The 23,809-nt window shown below is 35.1% G+C and overlaps 1 protein-coding gene across 1 annotated transcript in view; it reads left to right on the forward strand.

The window, feature by feature from the left end:
- Positions 1 to 23,194, forward strand: part of ZSWIM2 (zinc finger SWIM-type containing 2) — a 56,952-nt gene extending 33,758 nt beyond the window's left edge. Inside the window, exons 6-10 of the mRNA XM_035007572.1 lie at positions 6,826 to 7,077; positions 9,888 to 9,972; positions 10,689 to 10,801; positions 20,900 to 21,053; positions 21,990 to 23,194. Coding sequence (XP_034863463.1) covers positions 6,826 to 7,077; positions 9,888 to 9,972; positions 10,689 to 10,801; positions 20,900 to 21,053; positions 21,990 to 22,802 — 1,417 coding nt within the window. The 3' untranslated portion in view covers positions 22,803 to 23,194. The remainder of the gene's footprint in view (positions 1 to 6,825; positions 7,078 to 9,887; positions 9,973 to 10,688; positions 10,802 to 20,899; positions 21,054 to 21,989) is intronic.
- Positions 23,195 to 23,809: the final 615 nt, after the last annotated feature.

Consider the following 23,809-nt stretch of genomic DNA (forward strand, 5'->3'; position numbering starts at 1 on the left):
AAATAAATAAATAAATAAATAAATAAATAAATAAATAAATAAATAAATCTTTTAAAAGAAAGAAAAAAGAGTCTGGTATTGTGCTTGTCTTTTTTCTTTGTTCATTTCTTTTGTTTCTTAAATTCCACATATGAATGAAATCATATGGTATTTGTCTTTCTCTGCTGATTTATTTCACTTAAGAATATACCTTCTAGGTTAATCTATGTTGTTGAAAATGGCAAGGTCTCGTTCTTTTCTATGGTTGAGTAATATTCCATTCTCTGTGTGTGTGTATGTGTGTGTGTATGTGTACCATACCTTCTTTATCCATTCATCTATCAACGGACACTTGGGTTGCTTTCATAACTTGGCTATTGGAAATATGCTGCAATAAGCATAGAGGTACATTATCTTTTTGAATTCATGTTTTTGTTTTCCTTCAGTAAATTACCTTTAGTGAAATTACTAAATCATGGTCATTCTATTTTTAATTTTTTGAAGAGCCTCCATACTGCTTTCCACAGTGGCTACACAAATTTGCATTTCCAATGGTGAATGAAGGTTCCTTTTCCTCCACATCCTCACCAATACTTGTTATTTCTTGTGTTTTTTGTTTCAGCCATTCTGACAGGTATCAGGTGATACCTCATTGTGGTTTTGATATGCATTTCCCTGATGATTTGTGATCTTGAGCATCTTTTCCTGTGTCTGTCAACTATCTCTGTTACTGCTTTGGAAAAATGTCTATTCAGATCCTCTACCCATTTTTAATCAGATTATTTGGGGGGTTTTGGTGTTGAGTTGTATAAGTTTTTTAATATATTTTGGATATTAACCCTTATCAGATATACCACTTGCAAATATCTTCCCCCGTTCAGTAGGTTGTCTTTTGGTTTTGTTGATGGTTTCCTTTGCTGTGCAAAAAGCATTTAATTTTTATGTAGTCCCAATAATTTAATTTTGCTTTTGTTTCCCTTGCCTGAGGAGACATATCTAGAAAAATGATTCTGTGGCTGATGTCAAAGAAATTACTACCTATGTTTTCTTTGGGGATTTTTATGGTTTCAGATTTCACATCTAGGTCTTTAATCCATTTTGAGTTGATTTTTGCATATGGTGTAGAAAGGGGTCCAGTTTCATTCTTTTGCCTATAGCTGTCTAGTTTTCCCAGCACCATTTGTTGAAAAACCTGTCTTTTCCTCATTGTATATTCTTGCCTCCTTTGTTGTAGGTTAATTAACCATATATGTGTGGGTTTATTTTGGGGCTCTCTATTCTGTTCTATTGATCTGTGTGTCTATTTTTGTGCCAGTATTATACTGTTTTGAGTACTACAAGTTTGTTTATATCTTCAAATTTGGAATTGTAATACCTCCAGCTTCATTTTACTCACTCAAGTTTGCTTTGGCAATTTGGGGTCTTTTGTGGTTCCATACAAATTTTAGGATGATTTGTTCCAGTTCTGTGAAAAATGTTTGTATTCTGATAGAAATTACATTGATTCTGTAGATTGCTTTGTGTAGTATGGACATTTTAATAGTATTCTTTCAATCCTAGAATGTAGACTCTTTCCATTTGTTGTGTCATCTTCAATATTTTTCATCAAAGTTTTATAGTTTTCAGAGTACAGGTCTTTCACCTCCTTGGTTAAATTTATTCCTAAGTATTTTGTTCTTTTTGATGCAATTGTAAATGGGATTGTTTTCTTAATTTCTCTTTCTGCTACTTCATTATTAGTATAGAGAAATGCAACAGACTTCTATATATTGATTTTGTATCCTGTGACCTTACTGAATTTATTTATTAGTTCTAGTATTTTTTGGTGGAGTCTGTAAGCTTCTCTCTAGATAGTATTATGTCATCTGCAAATACTGAATGTTTTACTTCTTCCTTACCAATTTGAATGTCATTTATTTATTTTTAGTCTGATTGCTATGGCTAGGACTTTCAGTACCATGCTGAATAAAAATGGTGAGAGTGGATATCCTTGTCTTGTTCTTGATCTTAGAGGAAAAGCTCTTAATTTTTCACTATTGAGTATGATTTTAGTGTGGGTTTTTCACATATGGCCTTTATTATGTTGAAAAATGTTCCCTCTAAACCTATTTTGTTGAGAGCTTTTTTTTTTTTTTAAAGATTTTATTTATTTATTTATTTTGAGAGAGAGAATGAGAGACAGAGAGCATGAGAGGGAGGAGGGTCAGAGGGAGAAGCAGACTCCCTGCTGAGCAGGGAGCCCGATGCGGGACTCGATCCAGGGACTCCAGGATCATGACCTGAGCCGAAGGCAGTCGCTTAACCAACTGAGCCACCCAGGCACCCTTGTTGAGAGCTTTTATCATGAATGGATGTTGTACTTTGTCAAATCTTTTTCTGCATCTGTTGAGATGATTTTTTTGTCCTAACTTTTGTTAATATGATATATCATGTTAATTGATTTATGAATATTGAACCACACTTGTATCCCTGGAATTAACCTCACTTGATTGTGATGAATCATTTTTTAATGTATTGTTTGATTTGGTTTGCTAATATTTTGATGGGGATTTTTGCATCTGTGTTTATCAGAGAGATTGGCCTGTACTTCTCTTTTTCTATAGTATCTTTATCTGGTTTTGGTGTCAGAGTAATGCTGGCCTTGTAGAATGAATTTGGAATCTTTCTTTCCTCTTCTTTTTTTTGGAAAAGTTTGAGAACAATAGGTATTAATTCTTCTTTAAATGTATGCTGGGAATTTTTTGATTACTGATTCAATTTCCTTGCTAGTAATTTGTTTAAATTTTCTATTTCTTATTGGAAGTAGATTCAGTTTGGGAAGGTGTTATGTTTCTAGGAGTTTATCCATTTCTTCTACATTGCACAATCTTTTGGCATACAATTTTTCATAATATTCTCTTATATTTCTTTGTATTTCTGTGGCATTGGTTGTGTTTTTTTTCCCCTTTATTTCTGATGTTATTTATTTGAGTCCTCTCTCACTTTTTCTTGATGAGTCTGATGAAAAGTTTATCAATTTTATTGATCTTTTCAAAGAACCAGCTCCTGGTTTCATTGATCTATTGTTTGAGGAGGTTTTGTTTTGTTGTTGTTGTTGTTGGGTTTTGTTTTTTGTGTTTTTTTGGTCTCTATTTCATTTATTTCTGCTTTAAACTTTCTTATTTCCTTCCTTCTACTGTCTTTGGGATTTGTTCTTTTTCTAGCTCCTTTAGCTATAAGGTTAGGTTGTTTGTTAGAGATCTTTCTTGCTTCTTGAGGTATGTCTGTATTGTTATAAATTTCCCTCTTTGATCAGCTTTTGCTGCGTCGCAAAGATTTTGGATCATTGTGTTTTCATTTTAATTTGTCTCCATGCATTTTTTATTTCCTCTTTTATATTTTGATTAACCCACTCATTGTTTAGTAGCATGTTATTTAGCCTCCATTTATTTTTGTTCTTTCCAGATATTTTCTTCTGTTTGGTTTCTAATTTCATACTGTTATGGTCGGAAAACATGCATGATATGATTTCAATCTTTTTTAATTTATTCAGACTTGTTTGTGGCCTAATATGCAACCTATTCTAGAGATTATTCCATGTGCACTTGAAAAAACTGTATTCTATTGTTTTTGGATGGAATGTTCTGAGTATCTGTTAGGTCCATCTGGCCCATTGTGTCATTGACAGCCACTATTTCCTTGTTGATTTTTCCATCTGGCTGATTTATCCACTGATGTAAGTGAGGTGTTAATGTCCCTTACTATTATTGTATCACTGTCAATTTCTTCCTTTAAGTCTGTTAATAGTTCCTTTATGTATTTAGTGCTCCCATGTTGAATGCATAAACATTTACAGTTGTTAAATCCTCTTGTTGGATTGTTCCCTTTATCATTATGTAATGTCCTTCTTTTTCTCTTGCTACAGTCTTTGTTTTAAAGTCTATTTTGTCCAATATAAGTATTGGTACCCTGGCTTTTTTTCACTTTCATTTGCATGGTAAGTGGTTTTCCATCTCTTCATTTTCAGTCTGCATATGTTTTTAAGTCTGAAGTGAGTCTCTTGAAGGTATCATATAGATGAGTCTTTTTTTTTAATCCATTTACTCACCATCTTTTGATTGGAACATTTATTTCATTTGCATTTAAAGTAATTATTGATATGTATGTACTTATTGGCATTTTGTTACTTGTTTTATGATTGTTTTTGTAGTTCTTCTCCATTCCTTTCTTCTTCTCTTGCTCTCTTCTGTTGTGGTTTGATGCCTTCCTTTTATATTATGCTTAGATTCCTTTCTCTTTATTTTTTCTATATCATTTATAGTTTTTTTAATGTATGTTTGCCATTAGGTTCACATATAATATCTTATGCATATAAAAGTCTATTAAAAGTATATATAAGTTGATCACTTAGGTTTAAACCCATCTAAAAGCACTAGGCTTTTAGTTGGGCAGTATTAATAGTCACACTGGATGCTTGCCCTTGTCCTTTCTGTTGGAGCTGCAGTCACCCTGAACTGCAGGGCACTGTCTTGTACTGTCACCTGAGAGGCTTTCATTGGTACATGGAGCCGGAAGCCAGACCACATGCCTACCGCCAAACCCTGTTGGGGCTGTCATCACACTGATCTGTAGCCTACTCTCCCTGCCTTGTCCCCTGAGAGGCTCTCCTGGGTGCATGGGGCCATAAGTCAGACCTCATGCCTGCCCCCAGTCTGTGTGCCAGTGCTGCAGTTGCACTGATTGGCAGGGCAATCTCTGAGCTGCTAGCTATAAGGTTTGGCTGCAGGGACTGTGGGTGCACTGGTGTGTGTAGTTATCTTCCCCTCTCCTCAGGGTAGGAGTCACTTTGGAGTGGCACTGGCCCCTGCCAGGACTGCTTACAGAGTGTGTTAGGCCAGCAGCTACTTTCTAGGGACACCTGCTAAGTGGGACAAGTTGGTTGGTATGGCTCCACAGCATAATGTGGAGGCAGGAAGCACTGTGATAGCAAAATAGTTGGAGAGAGTTTGTGCTGGTTCCTGCAAGCATCCAGCTATCTAGCCTATGGGATGGGGGAGGATAGAAATGGTGCCCATTAGCTCTTTAGTTCTTGGAGAAGTTTCCTAATGATCCTTGCCCCTCTGGGGCATGTTCTGAAATTAGTAAATAAATCTCCTTCATGATACCCCAGGTGTTTTTCAAACTACTGCTTTTTTTGCTGTATCTCATCTCAGTTATATGTTATGCTGGCTCTTTAAGGGTGGGGAGGGGACTCAGTTTCCTTTCAACCTCTGGCTTTCCTGGAGCTAAGCCCCACTGACGGTAAAAACTGGCGATGTTAAGCCCTACTGGTTTTCAAAGCCAAATGTTATGGAGACTCGTCTTCCCAATGCAAGTTCCCTGGGCCTTGGGTGCCTGGTGTGGGGTCTGATCCTTCCACTTCTCCATGCTTGTGGTGTCCCTCCCATTTGCGGTTAGTCTCCCGATGGGTGTAGTTCCTGGCCATATCACTGCTCCTCTCACACTTTTCAATGTTGCACTCGCTCTGTGATTAACTGTGAAAAGTCTGTTCTTCCAGTCAGTCTTCTGGTTGTTTCTGAGTTAATTGCACTGATGTGGCTATTATGTCAGTGTGTATGTCAGTATTGTGTCAGGACAAGGTGAGCTCAGGATTCTCCTATTTTGCCATCTTCCCAGGCTTCTACATGTTTTTTTCTTTGGATATTTAAAGCTTATGAAAAAATTGTAATTTAATATGTTTGTAATTGATTGTTATGAGACTTGTTGATAGAGAAACAACAAAAAGCTTTACCTATTACTTAGTTTATATTTAATTGGCCTTTTGTTTCCTAACATATCTGCTGTGAGAGGTCCTGTTCTTACTCTAAATATTTCTAGGCTACATTATAAAGGGTGAAAATTAAAACTTAACTCCATTTTATTTCCCCTCTGCACTTTAAGTTATTAAAGTAGGATAATTTTCACATTTCCCTTTTATACACGTGAATAAATGCCATGGCTTAGACCAGTTACAAAGAATTTTCTGAGAGTAAAGGTAGTACTTTAATATTATAAAAATTCTTTTCAGTGTCTCAAAATTCTATCTTTAAACCTAAGTAATTGAAATGTTTACCTATATGCAAACATTTGTTAAGAGTGTCATATTCATACTATTCTTTGAGGCCCTGTAAAGTTGGACTTGAATATTTGGGCAACCATTTGTTATTGAATTTTTCATTTTCTTACTCCTGATTATTGGCCAAAATTTTAATCCATGTAGTTTTTCATATGGCTGCTTCTATTGCATATTTTTAAATTATTTACTATTTCCCAAAATATTATTTCTCTCAGTAGATATTTGTCAGGTACAACCACATATTATGTGATTTCTAGAAAAATGAGGTGATACCCCTGCTCTCATGCTTTTTATTTAAAAAACAATAATTATTGTTATAATTTTCCTTTGTTAAGATTATATTTATTCTCGCTTTTAAAATGAAAAATATTGGGGCACCTGGCTGGCTCAGTCAATGGAACATGCGACTCTTGATCTCAGGGTTGTGGTTTTAAGCCCCACACTGGGTAGAGATTACTTAAAAATAAAATCTTAAAAAAAAGAAAAATATTCTAATGATGCAAAATTGTTTAAACCACCATTTCATTGGAATGAGGGAGAATTTGTTAAGAATTCTAATGTATTAAATTAAAGATGATAGATTATACAGGTAGATAAGATAGTGTTTATGTGTATAATCAAGCTATATCTGGAAAGTCAGTTCAGAATCTATTTTTATGGGAAATAAAGATGATAGCACAGGAAGTTTTATTTATATAAATATATGTAACTTTGATATATGCAAGTGGTAAACTCATATTTATTTCTAACAGGTTTGGCTGTGGCAATAGCATTCATATAAAATGCATGAAGATCCTAGCTAATTATCAGGATATGATTTCAAACACTTCCATGTTGAAATGTCCTCTGTGCAGGAAAGAGTTTGCACCATTAAAACTTATTTTAGAAGAATTCAAAAACTCTAGCAAACTTGTGACTGCAGCTGAAAAAGAGCGACTGGACAAGCACCTTGGAATTCCCTGTAATAACTGTAAACAATTTCCAATTGAGGGGAAATGTTATAAGTAAGTGTCATCAGTAAAATTATAAACATGTATTCTAACTTTTTTTTTAACTTTAGGAAACTTGGAGCACTGGGGTACTGGTCAGTTAGACTGCCTTCTTCCTTCTCTATATAGTGTGTTTGCCTTAGGTGATGGTTGCTTATTTAGGATTTCCAGACTGGTGATTTATGTTAGCCCAGTACCTCAAAAATTCTATTGTTTTATTTTCTTCACTTACACAAGGATATTGGCTTTGTACTCCAGTCTAGATTGAGAGTCTGAAGGAGCTTCCTGTCCTGGAAGCTCAGGACACAGGCCTAAATGAGTTTCCAAACTCAGAACCCTCAACTTCTAGACCTCCCAACTTCTATAATTTCCTTTGGACCATCAGTGAAATCATTGCCAAACACTCCTAGGATTGAGCTAGAGGGATATTGACTGGATTGACTGAATATGTAATTGAGTTTCCCAAACTCGAAATTGCAATGAGTACATATTTTTTTTAATTTAATCCTATACCTCAACAACAATAAGATGTTAGAGAAAACAGTTTTTGTTACTTTTGTAAATAATCCCCAACTTTCCCAGAATTGCCACACTAAAACATCAATTAATTGCTGTGCTTGGGAAATTTGTGTTTTAACTAAAATTTTAGCTTAACTGTATGTTAAGAAAATAGATTCTTTTTTTCAGTCTTCCTAGAAATACATTATGATGAGCCCAATTAATATATTTTTAGAACCCTCTTATAAAACCATAAAACTTTTTTTTATCACTCCCATCAACAAATGGTAACTTTTCTGCTTTGAAGTGTTTCAGTTCTGTTTTCTCTATGTGTCACATAGAATAAAATCAATTGGATCACTATAAGTAAAAGTCTTTATTGGAAAATAACTGGCCTGAGAAGGCTCCAATAAATTGAAGAAGGGGGAAATTTTTGTAGAGTTTTAGCACGTGTTCAGCTAGTGTCAGGAATGTTGGTTAAATAGAGTTCTAGAAAAAGGAAGGACTTGATCTTTGGTTTTAGCAGCCATTGTTTTCAAGAGGTATGGATCCAAACAGTAAAGAGTGAAGATAACGTGTGAAAGAGAGGATTGGGAGGAACAGCTATGGGGGATGAGGACGTGAATTGGCCATGGTATAAAATTCTCAGTCCTCATTGTTGCCTATTCCTCAAATGATTATTGTGTGGCCTTAGTAGACTATTTCAAATCTTTCTTTTAAGCATTTTGTTAATGATAGTGCACTCCTCTATTACTCTGAGCTTTCTGACTGCTCTTTCTGTCTTTGAGGATGATTCTTCCTACTACCTCTTGCACAGGAGGAAAAATTTTTCTATCCCTTTCTAGGTTCTTTTATTTGGTCTATTAATTTAACTGACATAAGACAGATTAATAGCAGGAAAAAAATTTTTAATTTGTTCATGTGGGAGCCTCACATTGACATGAGAGGTTCAAAGACTAGCAGTTGAGGCTTATAAGCCATCCTCAGCTAAGAAGAAGAGGGTAGGGGCCTGGGGCTTCAAAGGGAAAGAAGACAATCTATGGGAAGATGGGAAGAGCAAATGTTTGTCATGCCATGCAGAAACAATGGAACACAAAGAGGAATTTGAACGAACAGGCCCCGCTGGGCTCCCTCCAGCTTACCAGACCTTTTGTAGTTATCTTTGGTGATAGCTCTCTTTCTGGACCAGGCCTCTATCTAAATTCCTTTAGGCAGTTGAGGGGGAGATAAAAAGCTCTTCCTGAGTCCTTTAGGCCTTGATTGACTTCAACTCAAAATAATCTGCATGCCAAATTGGCACTGGGGAGAATTGTTCCAAATACAGGCATTCTCCACTGTTTTGCTCCCTGCCCACTGCTCTACACTGTCCTTTGAGAATAATTTATGTTGTGAGGAAAGAGAGGGAATATAATTCCTGTTTTCAAGAAGTATTCTCCTAAGTACAATTCTTTATGAAGCAATTGGAAAACACTGGATAATCAAATGATAGATATCTAATAGGCTATAAATCCTATAGGAATTTAGAGAAAGAAATAAATGAAAGCTAAGATATTGTGGGAACAAAGGGCGCCTGGGTGGCTCAGTCATTAAGTGTCTGCCTTCAGCTCAGGTCATGATCCCAGGGTCCTGGGATCGAGCCCCGCATCGGGCTCCCTGCTCAGCGGGAAGCCTGCTTCTCCCTCTCCCACTCCCCCTGCTTGTGTTCCCTCTCTCACTGTATCTCTCTCTGTCAAATTAATAAAATCTTTAAAAAAAAAAAAAAGATATTGTGGGAACAAATCATGAAAGGGATGTGTGGTAGACAAAATAATGTCCTCCCAAATATGTCTGCATTCTTATGCTCAGAACCTATATATTAGGTTACATGTCATAGAGAAATTCAGGTTGCAGATGTAATTAAGATTGTTAAATGCTTTACCTTGAAATGAGATTATTCTTGATTGTCTGGACCCATTGTAATCACAAAGGTTCTTAAAAGTGGACAGGGGATGCAAAAAGAGAGTCAGAGGGAAATGTGACTATGGTAACAGATCCCCTCTAGAACCTCCAGAAACAAATGCAATCCTGCCGACACCTGGATTTTAGTTCCTTGAGACCCATGTCAGACTTCTATCCTACAAAACTATAAAATAATAAAGTTGTGTTGTTTAAGCTGCTAAATTTATTATAATTTGTTACAGTTGCAGTAGGAAGCTAATACGGATCAGATAATATGGGTCTTTGTCCTATTTGCCTAGTTCCCAGGAAATTTTGGCAGGAATTGTTCACCAAAACCATCAAAATGATTGAATTTTTTTCTTGTATGTCTTGGCCTTTTGTATTTTTAGGTGTACCAAATGTATAGAATACCACTTATGCCAGGAATGTTTTGATAGCTGCTGCCATCTTTCTCACCCATTTACATTTCGTGAGGTACCATATCCATCTTGAATTTTATATGGTGTTTGTATTTGTCGTATTGTAAATCTAAGTAAAGTAAATCTAAGAATAATAAGAATAGATAACACTTGGTAATAGAGCTGATTGTTTTTTAATAAAAACCTAAGACCAAATTTTTATGAGAACTCTCATAGGAATGTACAAGGCAACCAGTTATCACATTGGTAGTTTACAAAACTAACACAATAACAAACATCTGGTGATATCATACATAAATCTTAAGTACAGGAATTACAGCCACTAAACTTGAATATTCATTTCTTAAAAATCTCAGTGTTTCAAATTGATCTAACTTATTGACAACCACTTAATGGTTTTAAAATTTCTTACATCAACAATAATAAAATGTTGCAATCATTTGAACTGTACACTTAGAAGTGTCTCCTGTTGCTGAATAAAAATGCTACCTTCTACTTATTATGCAAGATAAAACATCCACAAAAAAAGATAAAACATCCACAATTACCATTATTGATTAATGTTTTTACCTTAAAAAGTAACGTTATTATAGTAGCTGTTGCAACAGTATGTTAGACTCACTAATAATTTGTAATTTTTTTAATGTTAAAAAAGGTGTATTTTTAAATGAGTCTTTGTTATTCACATCATGTTGATACACAACTGATTTTAATCCACAAAATTAAAATTTCCATGATTTGCAAAGTAACACCTATTTTTACCTATTACAGAAGAGAAATCAAAGATGGAGATCACTAGAAAAAGGATCAGATGCCACTGCAAAATATGTAGACATTAAAAATGAGATAGAAGAGAAAACGCCACATTTTCAAGGAAAGCAAGGGTGAGATTCTCAGTGAAGCTTACATTTCTTTTATGACTTGGAACATTTAAATAATTTTTCAGTTTAATTTTATAAGTTCCTTTATTCAGTAAATATGAACCATATGTTAACATTATTATGCAAGCAAAGAGAAAGACTCTAGAGTCAGACTGCCTGAATCCAATCCTTGTATAACTACAAGTTGGCCATGTGACTTTTGTGCTAATTACTTCACTTCTCTCTGCCACGTTTTTTTCATCTTTAAAATGTGAATAATTATAAAAGCCAACCTCATAGGAATTTTGTGACTATAAAATGAGTTAATACACACAGCAAATATTTAAATAATGTTGTCTATTATTATTAATCCCGCCAGAGATTCTACTAGCTATTAGGGATATAGTAGTTCCCTCAGTAAATAAATGATTGTCTAAATAAATGTAAAATTAAAACTGATATAAGTTATTTTAAAAAATGCAGGGGGATTGATATTTGCTTTGAAGTGATTGACCTCCAGGGGAAGGAAGTCTTTTCTTCCTCATTCCCCCACTATTTCACCCTCATGGAGGAAGAATGCTGAGCAGATTGGTTGTATGTCATAACACTGATTGGCTGTTTATTAGTGGGTAAACCTCCAGATTTTTTGTCATATTCTTCATTAAAGAAAATTAAATAAGCTGTGTATTATTAACATATTGGGTACACTATAAAACATATACAAAAGAGGTCATTTTGAAAGGATGAGATAAAATTCATTTTTAAAAAATAATTTCAGTGAATTAATTCCAAGACTTAAATGCAGTTTAACTGTTAAATACAGTGTTGTGTTAGTGTCAGATATACAATATAGTGATTCAACAAGTCTATACATTACTCAGTGCTCATTATGGTAAGTGTACCCTTAATCCCCTTCACCTACTTCACCCATCCCACCACCTACCTCCCCTCTGGTAACCACCATTTTGTTCTTTAGAGTTAAGAGTTTTTTGGTTTGTCCCTTTTTTTCTCTGTTCTTTGCTTTTCTTTGTTTTGTTTCTTAAATTCCACATAGGAGTGAAATCATATGGTATTTGTTTTTCTCTGGCTTATTTCACTTAACATTATAACCTCTATATCCCATGTTGTTGCAAATGACAAAGATTTCATTCTTTCTTATGGCTGAGTAATATTCCAGTGTGCGTGTGTGTGCATATTGTGTGTGCGTGTGTGTGCACCTGCGTGCGTGTGTGTGTGTGTATACTTTTTCTTTGTCCATTCATCTATCAGTGGACATTGGGTTGTTTCCAGAATTTGGCTGTTTTAAATAATGCTGCAGTAAACATGGGGCTGCATATATTCTCTCAAATTAGTGCTTTCATATTCTTTGGGTCTATAACTAATAGTGTGATTACTGGATCATAGGGTATTTCTATTTTTAATTTTTTGAGGAACCTCCATACTGTCTTCCATAATGGGGCTGCACCAGTTTGCATTCCTACAAACAGTACGAGATAGTTCCTTTTACTCCACATCCTTTCCAACACTTGTTTCTTGTGTTTTTCATTTTAGCCATTCTGACAGGTGTGAGGTGATATCCCATTGTGATTTTGATTTGCGTTACTCTGATGATGAGTGATGTTGAGCATCTTTTCATGTGCCTTTTGGCCATCTGTAAATCTTCTTTAGAGAAATGTCCGTTCATGTCTTCTTCTGCCCATTTTTAATTTTTTAAATTTTTTTTTTTTAAGATTTTATTTACTTAGAGAGTGGGGGGAGGAGCAAAAGGAGAGGGAGAGAATCCCAAGCGGACTCCACACTGAGCATGGAGCCTGATGCGGAGTTGGATCTCATGACCCTGAGATCATGACCTGAGCAGAAAACCAAGAGCTGGAAGCTTAACCGACTAAGCCACCCAGGTGCCCCCTGACCATTTTTTCGTTAGATTATTTTATTCATGTTGAATTGTAAAAGTTCTGTACATATTTTCAATACTATCAGATATGTCATTTACAAATTTCTTCCTCCATTCAGTAGGTTGTCTTTAGTTTTGTTGGTTGTTTACTTTGCTGTGCAGAAGCTTTTTATTTTGATGTAATCTTAATAGTTTATTTTTGCTTTTTTGTCTCTTGCCTCAAAGACACATATCTAGAGGGGCACCTGGGTGGCTCAGTCAGTCAAGCATCAGACTCTTGATTTAGGCTCAGATCATGATCTCAGAGTCATGGAATTGAGCCCCACATCGGGCTCCATGCTCAGCACTAAGTCCACTATAGATTCTCTCTCTCCCTCTGCCCCCTCCCCCCACTTGTGCACTCTCTCTCTCTCTAAAATAAATATTTTTTTTAAAAAAGAGAGGAGACATATCTAGAAAGATGTTGTTACTGCCAATGTCTGAGAAATTACTGTCTGTGCTCTTTTCTGTGATTTTTATGGTTTCAGGTCTCACATTTAGGCCTTTAATCCACTTTGAGTTGACTTTTGTATATGGTGTAAAAGTTTGGTCCAGTTTCATTCTTTTGCATATAGCTGTCCAGTTATCCAGACACCATTTATCAAAGAGACTTTTTTCCAGTGCATATTCTTGCCTTCTTTGTTGAAGATTAACTGGCCATATAATTGTGGGTTTATTTCCAGATTTTCTATTCTGTTCCATTGTCTAATTTTCTGCCAGTACCATACTGTGTTGATTACTACAGCTTTGTAATACAACTTGAAATCTGGAATTGTGATACCTCTAGCTTCTTTTTCAAGATTGCTTTGGCTATTCAGGGCCTTTTGTGGTTCCATTCAAATTTTAGGATTGTTTGTTCTAATTCTGTGAAAAATGATGTTGATATTTTTATATATCTAGAAAAATCTAGAAAAATACATTAAGTTTATAGATTGCTTTGGGTAGTATGGACATTTTAACAATATTTGTTCTTCCATGAGCATGGAATGTCTTTCCATTTGTTGTGTCATCTTCAATTTCTTTCATCAATGTTTTATAGTTTTCACCTCCTGATTAAGTTTATTCCTAGGTATTTTGTTATTTTTGGTGCAATTTAAATGGGATTTTTCTTAAATTTTCTTTCTGCTGCTTCATTATTAGTGTATAGAAATGCAACAGATTTCTACATGATTTTGTGTCCTGTGACCTTACTGAATTCATTTATTGATTCTAATAGTTTTTTGGTAGAGACTCTAGGGTTTTCTATATATAGTATCTTGTCATCTGCAAATAGCAAAAGTTTTATTTCTTCCTTACTTGTTTGGATGCCTTTTATTTGTTTTTCTTATTTGATTGCTGTAGCTAGGACTGTCAGTACTTTGTTGAATAAAAGTAATGAGAGTGAACATACTTTTTTATTATTTTTCATTTAAGAGAGAGAGAGAGAGCATGAGTGGGGAGAGAGGCAGAGGGAGAGGGAGAAGCAGACTCCCCTGCTGAACAGGGAGCCTGACTTGGCTCGATCCCAGGACCCGGAGATCATGACCTGAGCCAAAGGCAGAGGCGTAACCATCTGAGCAACCCAGGCGCCCCAAGAGGGAACATCCTTGTCTTGTTCCTGGGGAAAAGGTCACAGTTTTTCACCAGTGAGTTTGATGTTAGGTGTGAGTTTTTCATATATGACCTTTATTATGTTGAGATATGTTTCCTCTAAACCTACTTTGTTGAGAGCTTTTATTATAAATGGATGTTATACTTTGTCAAATGCTTTTTCTATATATATTGAAATGATCATATGATTTTTATCCTTCATTTTGTTGATGTGGTATATGATGTTGATTGACTTGCAAATATTAAACCATTCTTGCATCCCAGGAATAAATCCTACCTGAGCATGGTGAATAATCTTTGTAATGTATTGTTGCATGTGGTTTGCTAATATTTTGTTGAGAACTTTTGCATCTATATTCATCAGGGATATTGGCCTGTAGTGTTTTTTTGTAGTGACACTGTCCGGTTTTGGTATCATGGTAATGCTGGCCTTGTAGAATGAATTTGGGAGCTTTCCTTCCTCTTCTATCTTTTGGAATATTTTGAGAAGAATAGATGTTAACTCTTCTTTAAATGTTTGGTAAAATTCACCTGTGAAGCCATGCTGTCCTGGACTTTTGTTTTTGTGCAGTTTTTTTTTTTTACTAATTCAATTTCATTGCTAGCAATTGGTCTGTTCAAATTTTCTATTTCTTCCTGATTTAGTTATGGGATGTTATATGTTTCTACAAATTTATCCACTTCTTAGGTTGTCCAATTTGTTGGCATACAATTTTTCATAATATTCTCTTATAATTTTTTGTATTTCTGTGGTGTTGGTTGTTATTTCTCCTCTATCATTTCTGATTTAGAGTCTTTTTTTTTATAAGTCTGGCTAAGTTTATTGATTTTGTTGATCTTTTCAAAGAACGAGCTCCTAGTTTATTGATCGGTTGTTTCTTTAGCTTCTATTTTGCTCATGTCTGTTCTGATCTTTATTATTTACTTCCTTCTCCAGGTTTGGGATTTTATCTGTTCTTTTTCTAGCTTCTTTAGATATAATGTTAGGTTGTTTATTTGAGATGTTTCTTGTTTCTTGAGGTAGGCCTGTATTGCTACAACCTTCCCTCTTGGAACAGCTTTTGCTGCATCCCAAAGATTTTGGACCATTGTGTTTTCATTTTTCTCCATGTATTTTTTTAATTTCCTCTTTGACTTCTTGGATAACTGATTCCTTATTTAATAGCATATTATTTAACCTCCATGTATTTGTGTTTTTTCCAGATTTTTTCTGTGGTTGATTTCTAGTTTCATAGTGTCGTGGTCAGAAAAGCACGGTAGACTTCAATCTTTTTTAATTTGTTGAGATCTGTTTTGTGGCCTAATTTGTGATCTGTTCTGAAGAATGTTCCATATGCGCTTGGAAAGAATGTGTGTTCTGCTGTTTTAGAATGAAATGTTCTGAATATATCTGTTAGATCCATCTGACCCAATGTGTTATTCAAAGCTACTGTTTCCTTGTTGATTTTCTGTTTGGATGATCTATCCATTGATGTAAGTGAGGTGTTAAAGTCCCCTAATATTATTGTATTACTACCAATTATTTCCTTTATGTTTGTTATTAGCTGCCCTATGCATTTGGTTGCTCCCATGTTGGGTGCATAAATATTTATAATTGTTATATATTCTGGTTGGATTTTTCCCTTTATGATTATATAGTGTCCTTTGTCTCTTATCACAGTCTTTGTTTTAAAGTCTATTTTGTCTGATATAAGTATTGCTATTCTGGCTTTATTTTCACTTACATTTGCATGATAAATACTTTTCCATCCCTTCACTTTCAATCTGCATGTGTCTTTAGGTCTGAAATGAATCTCTTGTAGGCAGCATATAGTTCTTGCTTTATTATCCATTCCATCACCCTATGTCTTTTGATTGGAGCATTGTGTCCAAAGTAATTATTGAAGGTATGTATTGCCATTTTTTAACTTGTTTTATGTTTGTTTTTGTAGTTCTTCTCTGTTCGTTTGTAATCTTGCTCTCTCCTCTCACGGTTTGCTGGCTTTTTTTAGTGATATACTTGGATTCGATTCTCTTTATTCTTTGCATATCTATTACCAATTTTTGATTTGTGGTTACCATTAAGTTTGTTATCTTATGCATATAGCAGTCTATATTAAGTTGGTGGTCACTTAAGTTTCAACCCATTCTCAATGCACTAAATTTTTACTTCTCTCCCTTCCACATTTTAGGGGTATAGTGTCATAATTTGCATCCTTTTATTTTGTGAATTCCTTGGCTGATATTTATAGATATACTTAAATTTACTGCTTTTGTGCTTCCTACTTTTCTTACTCCTGCTTATGGCCTTTCCTTTCTACTCAAGGAGTCCCCTTTAACATTTCATGTAGGTCTAGTTTAGTGGTGATGAATTCTTTCAACTTTTGTTTATCTGGAAAATTCTTTATCTCCCCCTATTCTGGATGATACCTTGCTGAATAGAGTATTCTTGGCTGCAGATTTTTTTCTTTTACCACTTTGAATATATTATGCCACTTACTCTGGCCTGCAAAGTTTCTGCTGAAAAATCAGCTCATAGCCTTATGGGGATTCCTTTATATTCTTTCTTTTCTCTTGCTGCTTTTAAAATTATTTCTCTTTATCACTACTTTTTGCTACTTTAATTACTATGTGTCTTGATGTGGACCTCCTTCGGTTGATTTTGTTGGGGATTCTCTGTGCCTCCTGGATCTAGTTTTCTGTTTCCTCCCCCAGATTCAGGAAGTTTTCAGCTACTATTTCTTCAAATAAATTTTCTGCCTTTTTTTCTCTCTCTTCTCCTTTTGAGATCCCTATAATGTGAATGTTATTACAATTGATGGTGTCACTGAGTTCCCTTTGTCTATTTTCATTTTTTATTATTATTTTTCTTTCTCCTGTTCAGCTTGATTATTTTCTATTACTCTGTCCTCTGGATCACTGACCTATTCTTCTGCTTTCTCTAGTCAACTTATTCCCTCTAGTGTATTTTTAATTTCAGTTATTGAACTCTTCATCTCTATTGGTTCTTTTTTATGCTTTCTATCTCTTTGTTGACAGTTCTCACTGAAGTCCTTCACTCTTGTCTCAAGTCCAGTGGTATCTTTATGACCATTACTTTAAATTATCTATCAGGCATATTACTAATCTCCATTTCATTTAGCTCTCTTGCTATGATTTTCTGTTCTTTCATTTGGGGCATATTCCTTTATCTCCTCATTTTGTCTAACTCTATGTGTCTGTTTCTAAGTGTTAGGAAAGTCAGTTACATCTCCTATATTGAAAGTAGTGGCCTTATGAAAAAGAGGTCCTGTGGTTCCCTGTAGTGCAATGTCCCATGTTCACCACAACCTGGCACTTCAGGGGTATCTCCTATGTGATTGCATGTACCCTATGTTGTGGCTGAGTTGCACTTGTTTTCAGTCCAGTCATCTGCAGTCGTCTGTCTGTTGTGGGTAGGGTTTGTTCCTATGTTATTAGTGGGCTAGTCTGGGGCTTCCTTGGGCTTGAGTTGAGTGAGACCAGGCTTTTGCCAGAATTGCATAGCACTGAACTGCAAGGTATTTTCCCCGTTTTTATCTCCTGGGAGGCTTTTGTTGTTGGGCATGGCCTGCAGTCAGACCACAGGTCTGCCCTAGCCCACTGCTGGGGCCCAGTAAAACTGGTGTGTATGGTTACTTTCTCCTCTCCCTGGGGCAGGAGTCACTTTGGAGTGGTGCCATCCCCTATCAGGGCTGCTTATACCGTGCCAGGCTTGTGGTCCCTCTTTGGATGAACTCTTGCCAAGGGCTTGTTGGAGGAGGTGAATCCCCAGAGAACACAGGGGCAGGGTGCTGCTGTTAGCAAGGTAGGTGAAGAGTGTTGATGCTGTACCAGTTTCAACACATGTCTATGTATTTAGCTGGGAGGTAGGGGAGGGAAATGATGTCCACCAGCTATTTGGTTCTTGGAATAGTCTCCCCAAAATCCCTTCCTCTCCAGCACATGCTCAGAGATTAGTAAATGCATTTTCTTCCTGTATATCCAGTTCTTTAAACTGCTGTTTCTATGCTGATCTCAGTGCTACTGTTTGTTTTGCTCTCCCTTTTAGGGTGGAGACTCAGTTTCTTATCCCCTTTGCCTCTCCCAGAACTAAGCCTACTGATTTTTAAAGTTCCAGTTGTTAAGCTCTACTGATTGTAAGGATTCATGTAGTTAGGTCCCTTTTGTTTTCAAAGCCAAATGTTATGGGGATTTGTCTTCCTAGTGCAGATCCCCCATGCCTGCAGTGCCTAGTTTGGGGTCTGGTCCTCGCCCATCTCCACACTGTTGGCATCCCTCCTCCTGCAGATAATCTCACAGGTCAGTTTGGCTCCCCACTTGCATTTCTTCCCTCCTTACCCTCTTTAGTATAGACTGTTCTCTCATTTAGATGTTGGAAGTCTGTTCTGCCAGTCTTTAGGTCATTTTCTGGGTTATTTAACCTGATGTAAGTGTTATCTAAATGTACACATGGGATAAGATCAGCCTAGGATACTCCTACTCTGCCATCTTCTCCAGAAGTGAAGAAATACATTTTGCAAGGCTATAGCTATCACAGTGATTCCTCTGATGGATCTGGGCAAAGTAAATTGAAAACCTTCTGGGAAAAATTCACCATTCTAGATGCTATTAAGAACATTATTCATGGGAAGAGGTCATAATATTAACATTAACTAGGGTTGTGAAGAAGTTGATTCCAATCCTCACAGATGACTTTAAGGGGTTCAAGATTTCAGTGAAGGAAGTAACTGCAGGTGTGGTGGAAATAACAAGAGAAATAAAATTAGAAGTGGAGCCTGAAGATGTGACTGAATTGCTGTAATCTCATGATAAAACTTTAATGGGTGAGGAGTTGCTTCTTATGAATGAGCAAAGAAAGTGGTGATAGAATCTACTCCTGGTGAAGATGCTGTGAAAACTGTTGGAATGACAACAAAAGATTTAGAATATTACATAAACTTAGTTGATAAAGTAGCTGTAGGGTTTAAGAGTATTGACAAATTTTGGGATCCGTGGGTGGCTCAGTTGCTGGAGCATTCAACTCTTGATTTTGGCTCAGGTCATGATCTCAGGGTCCTGAGATGGAGCCCTGTGTTGGGCTCTGTGCTCAGTAGGGAGTCTGCTTGAGATTCTCTCTCTCCCTCTCTCTCTCTCCCTCTGCTCCTCACCTTACTAACTCTCTCTCTTTCCCTCTCTCTCTCTCTCTGGAATAAGTAAATAAATCTTAAAAAAAAAAAAGACTATTGACAAATTTTGAAGAAAGTTCTTCTGTGGGTAAAATGTAATCAAACAGCATCACATGCTACAGAAAGGAAATGTTACTTGATGAGAGGTAAACTTCATTGTTATCTTATTTTAAGAAATTGCTACAGCCATCCCAGCCTTCAACAACCAGTACCCTGATCAGTCAGCAGTCATTAACATTGAGACAAGACCAGCAAAATATTACAACTCACTGAAAGCTCAAATAATGTTAGCATTTTTTAACAGTAAGGCATCTTTAGTTAAAGTATGTACATTACGGGGCACCTGGGTGGCTCAATCAGTTAAGTGACTGCCTTGGCCTCAGGTCATGGTCCCAGAGTCCTGGGATCGAGCCCCACATCAGGCTCCCTGCTCCATGGGGAGCCTGCTTCTCCCTCTCCCTCTGCCTGCTGCTACCCCTGCTTGTATTCTCTCTCTGTCAAATAAATAAGATCTTTAAAAAAAAATAAAGTATGTACATTGCTTTTTCAGACATAATGTTATTGCACACTTAATAGACTACAGTATAATGTAAACATAACTTTTATTTGCACTAGGAAACCAAAAAATTCACTTGACTTGCTTTATTGTGATACTTTATTGTGGTGGTCTGGAACCAAGCCCACAATATCTCCAAGGTAGTCCTGTATTTGAACTTTGTTCTGAATGACTTTTGAATAATAGGAATGTGTCTAACCTTTTACCAAGTTTTGTTTTTAATATTTGTTTTATCTGTTTTTTCAGTTATTAATGGCATCACATAGCAGTTAATTTACATTAATCTTAGTTTTGTTGGTTGGTACTTTTGGTACAAAAATGGGGTTGGTACTTTTACAATCACATTAACATAGTCTAACAATACTAAAGTAGTAAGCATGTACCCCAAGGGAGAATGAGTTTCCTCTTAGATTCTCATCTACCAATTTATCACAGTAGCCTAGAATATTTAATGTGGCTTACCACACACCTTACTCCCTACCAGATGGCATCATGATTCAGGTTGTATTTTTCTAAACACAAGGAATAAGTGTTGGCTTAGACTGAAATAATTTGAGTATATGGTTCTCATTAAAATTTTGTTCTTATTTCATAGACATTAAAAAGTGCAAATCAAAAAATTTTAGTTTAGTGTTTTTATTTGAAATAACTAAATTTTGTTATTTATGAAGTTGATGTTGAAGTTGGGTTCATCTTGTTCAGCATCAATATAATTGATTTATTTGACTTTATAATGTATGAGATTTCTTACCTTCAGTTCAAAAAATATTGGATTCATTTATATTATTTATATGGAGGTTATTTACCTGTGCTACTGATTACTACCTGATCTATAATCACATATAAACATCAATGTCTTTCTGCTCATTCTCATTCAGCCAAGTTTACACACCAAAACAAGTGGTGAAGTCACTGCCTCTTTCACTGATTACAAAGAATAGTAAGCTGCTTGCTCCAGGCTATCAGTGTCGACTTTGTTTGAAGGCATTTCGTCTGGGTCAACATACAAGATTGCTACCATGTACTCACAAGGTAGAAGTCACATCATGTTAGTTTGACTTTCTTTATAGGGCCAGTTTTTACAAATGAATCGTCAATTTAAGTCTCTACTTTCACTTTTTAGTTGTATTATGTGCAGAGATGTTCATATTGAACAGTATGTGTAGAAGAGCTGCAGCAGAGACTATTGCGAAGGCAGCTCTGTCCCCTATGGATGGATTTCTATTGATTAGGACTCATTTCTGTATATGCTATCCAGGAAAGATAAAATGGCTCTTCAAGTTAGATTATTTTATCTATCTTATCTACTTTCATTACCCAGATAAAGAAAAACATTATAGAATAATGTGTTTTTGTGATTCTTTGGATGAAACAAATGTTTAATTTGATGTAATTATTATTTCAAATGAATTCACTGGAATTAAAGTCTAATGTTCAATCACTATATAGTAACCAGTTTTTTTCTGAAATAAAGTTACTTTAAATAAATATTTAGCTTTAAAAATAAATAAATAAATAAATATTTAGCTTTAGAGTCACCTTTACTTAAAAAGTCTTAGTTTGTTTTCTTCCCAAGAACGTGATTTGTTATTTTATACCATACCATCATCAGATCCGTTTCCAACTCTAGTTGGTTATGACTGTTTTTGTTATTTAATAAATTTCATTCATTAGAAAGCAACAGTAAAATTAATAGCTTGAATAAGTAGTGGGATTTAACAAGATTACAAAAATGATATCCATAGAAGCCTTTCCATTTTAATGTTGAAAATGGAGATCAGTCCATAACCCATTCCATTTTCGTCTTCAAAATATTTCCATAAAACTTGATAAATTATAATTATCTTCCATTCTTGCTGAATAGTTTTAATAGTAACACAATAATGCAACTGGGAAAAATTTACATAGATGTATACATTATAAACAAGATAATTATATCTCTGATTAATTTATAACCTTTTTTTTAAGTTTCATAGGAAATGTATTGACAGTTGGTTATTCTACAAGTGCAATTCATGCCCTATTGATGGACAAGTTATATATAACCCTTTAATCTGGAAAGATACGGCAGTAAATGGACACACACATCAATCCATTTCAACCACAAACATCACTCATCTGTCAAAACAGGAAGAACCAGAACTTTTTATTCCTGGTACTGGATTAGTCTTAAACCAAAATAGAGTTGGAATTTTACCTAGCATACCTCAACATAATTCTGAAAAGTTGAATACACCTGAAAGTCCAACAGATACCTATCAGAATATAACAATAGATGATCTATTCTCTATCAAGTTAGATGATTCAAACTCAAGAAAATTAATCTATGAATATAAAATTAGCCAACATTTCCCCAGGTATCTTCAAGATTTACCAACTGGATCCTTTGGAAAAATGTCATCTCAAACATTTCTTCCTTCTATTGCTCACAAGAATATTATATGTCTCACTGGAATGGAAAGCCCATGTATCAGTGAAAAATACCACACTGGTCAAAGTCAGAAGATGGCCAAAGACTGTAAACATATTAACCACAATCAAAAGAAGACTTTTGGTACTAGAATAAGAGAAGACAAGAAGAGATCAAGTACTTTACTTCCAGAAGATTTAAATCTTATTGTCAATTGGGGTACAACTAAAATTAGTTTGTCTAAAAGATATAATAATTGTATGGGAAAAACTAGACAAAAATGTAGTAATCTGTCAAGAAAGCCTGAATCTCATCCTTTAAATACAAAAAATCCTGAGCTATCTTTAATATTGGAAGGAGTTCAGTTATGAAGATGTATTTTTTATTAACATCAGAAAATATTTGAATATTGAACATAAAAATGTTTTATTTGTAGAACATAAACACTATATACTCCTGACAAATGTATATAGAATTCTTTGTTGTCATTTTGCCTACTTGTCTGTGAATGACTAACTACTCTTAAAAGAAATGACCCCATTCTCTATAAGACTTAAAGCATTAGGTGTTTTGATGAGTATGTTCAGGATGTTGTTAATTATGAATAATTTTTAGAAATTTTATTTCATACTGACTAAATTATTTATTTTTACTTAAATTAAGGAAATAGATTTTCCTTGTCTTGAGCCACTGTTTTTAAACATTCCACTTGATAACATGTAACATGGAAGGATTCTTTCCAGGACCTTGAATATTTTTTGTGTTTTCTTGCATTAATATTCACCACAAACCTATAGGAAAATCCAGATGGTAGTTGTCTTTTTCACTTTACTTCCTTAAAGGTATTTCTTATACATGAAATGTAAATTAAATATACTTATAATGCTGTAAGTTATGCCACATTTAGAATGATTTCACTGATTTCAAGAAACTTATAAGTACTACAAATTTCTACTATTTCTACTATTTTTGAAGACTATATAAAATTACTTAATCCACCCATTAAAATATAATATATTTGGGGGCAAGGACCTTGTTGTCTTATTCACTGTTGTACACTTAATATACAGTGCTTGACAAACACAGCTGTTCTGTAATATTGGTTGAACTACTGAATTATGAAGACAAGTGGCCACATAGGAGGGAGGCAAAACAAGAAAAAATATGTGGTATTAGAAAACCAAAGAAAGAAAATGTAGTAAATTAGTAGCAGTTGGTCAGGTAAGATCAAGACTGAAGAATGCAATTTTGCTTTAGCAATAAGGAGAATATTAGTGACCTTAGCTAGGAGAGTTTAGTGGAGTGGTGGGAGCCAAGTCTAGGTTGGATTTGGGTGAAGAGAAAATGACAGGTGAGGACAAGGAATATATACATATAT

This window comes from Mirounga leonina, unplaced genomic scaffold (genome assembly GCF_011800145.1).
Source record: "Mirounga leonina isolate KUSES-001 unplaced genomic scaffold, KU_Mleo_1.0 Mir_151, whole genome shotgun sequence".
Taxonomy (NCBI): Eukaryota; Metazoa; Chordata; class Mammalia; order Carnivora; family Phocidae; genus Mirounga; species Mirounga leonina.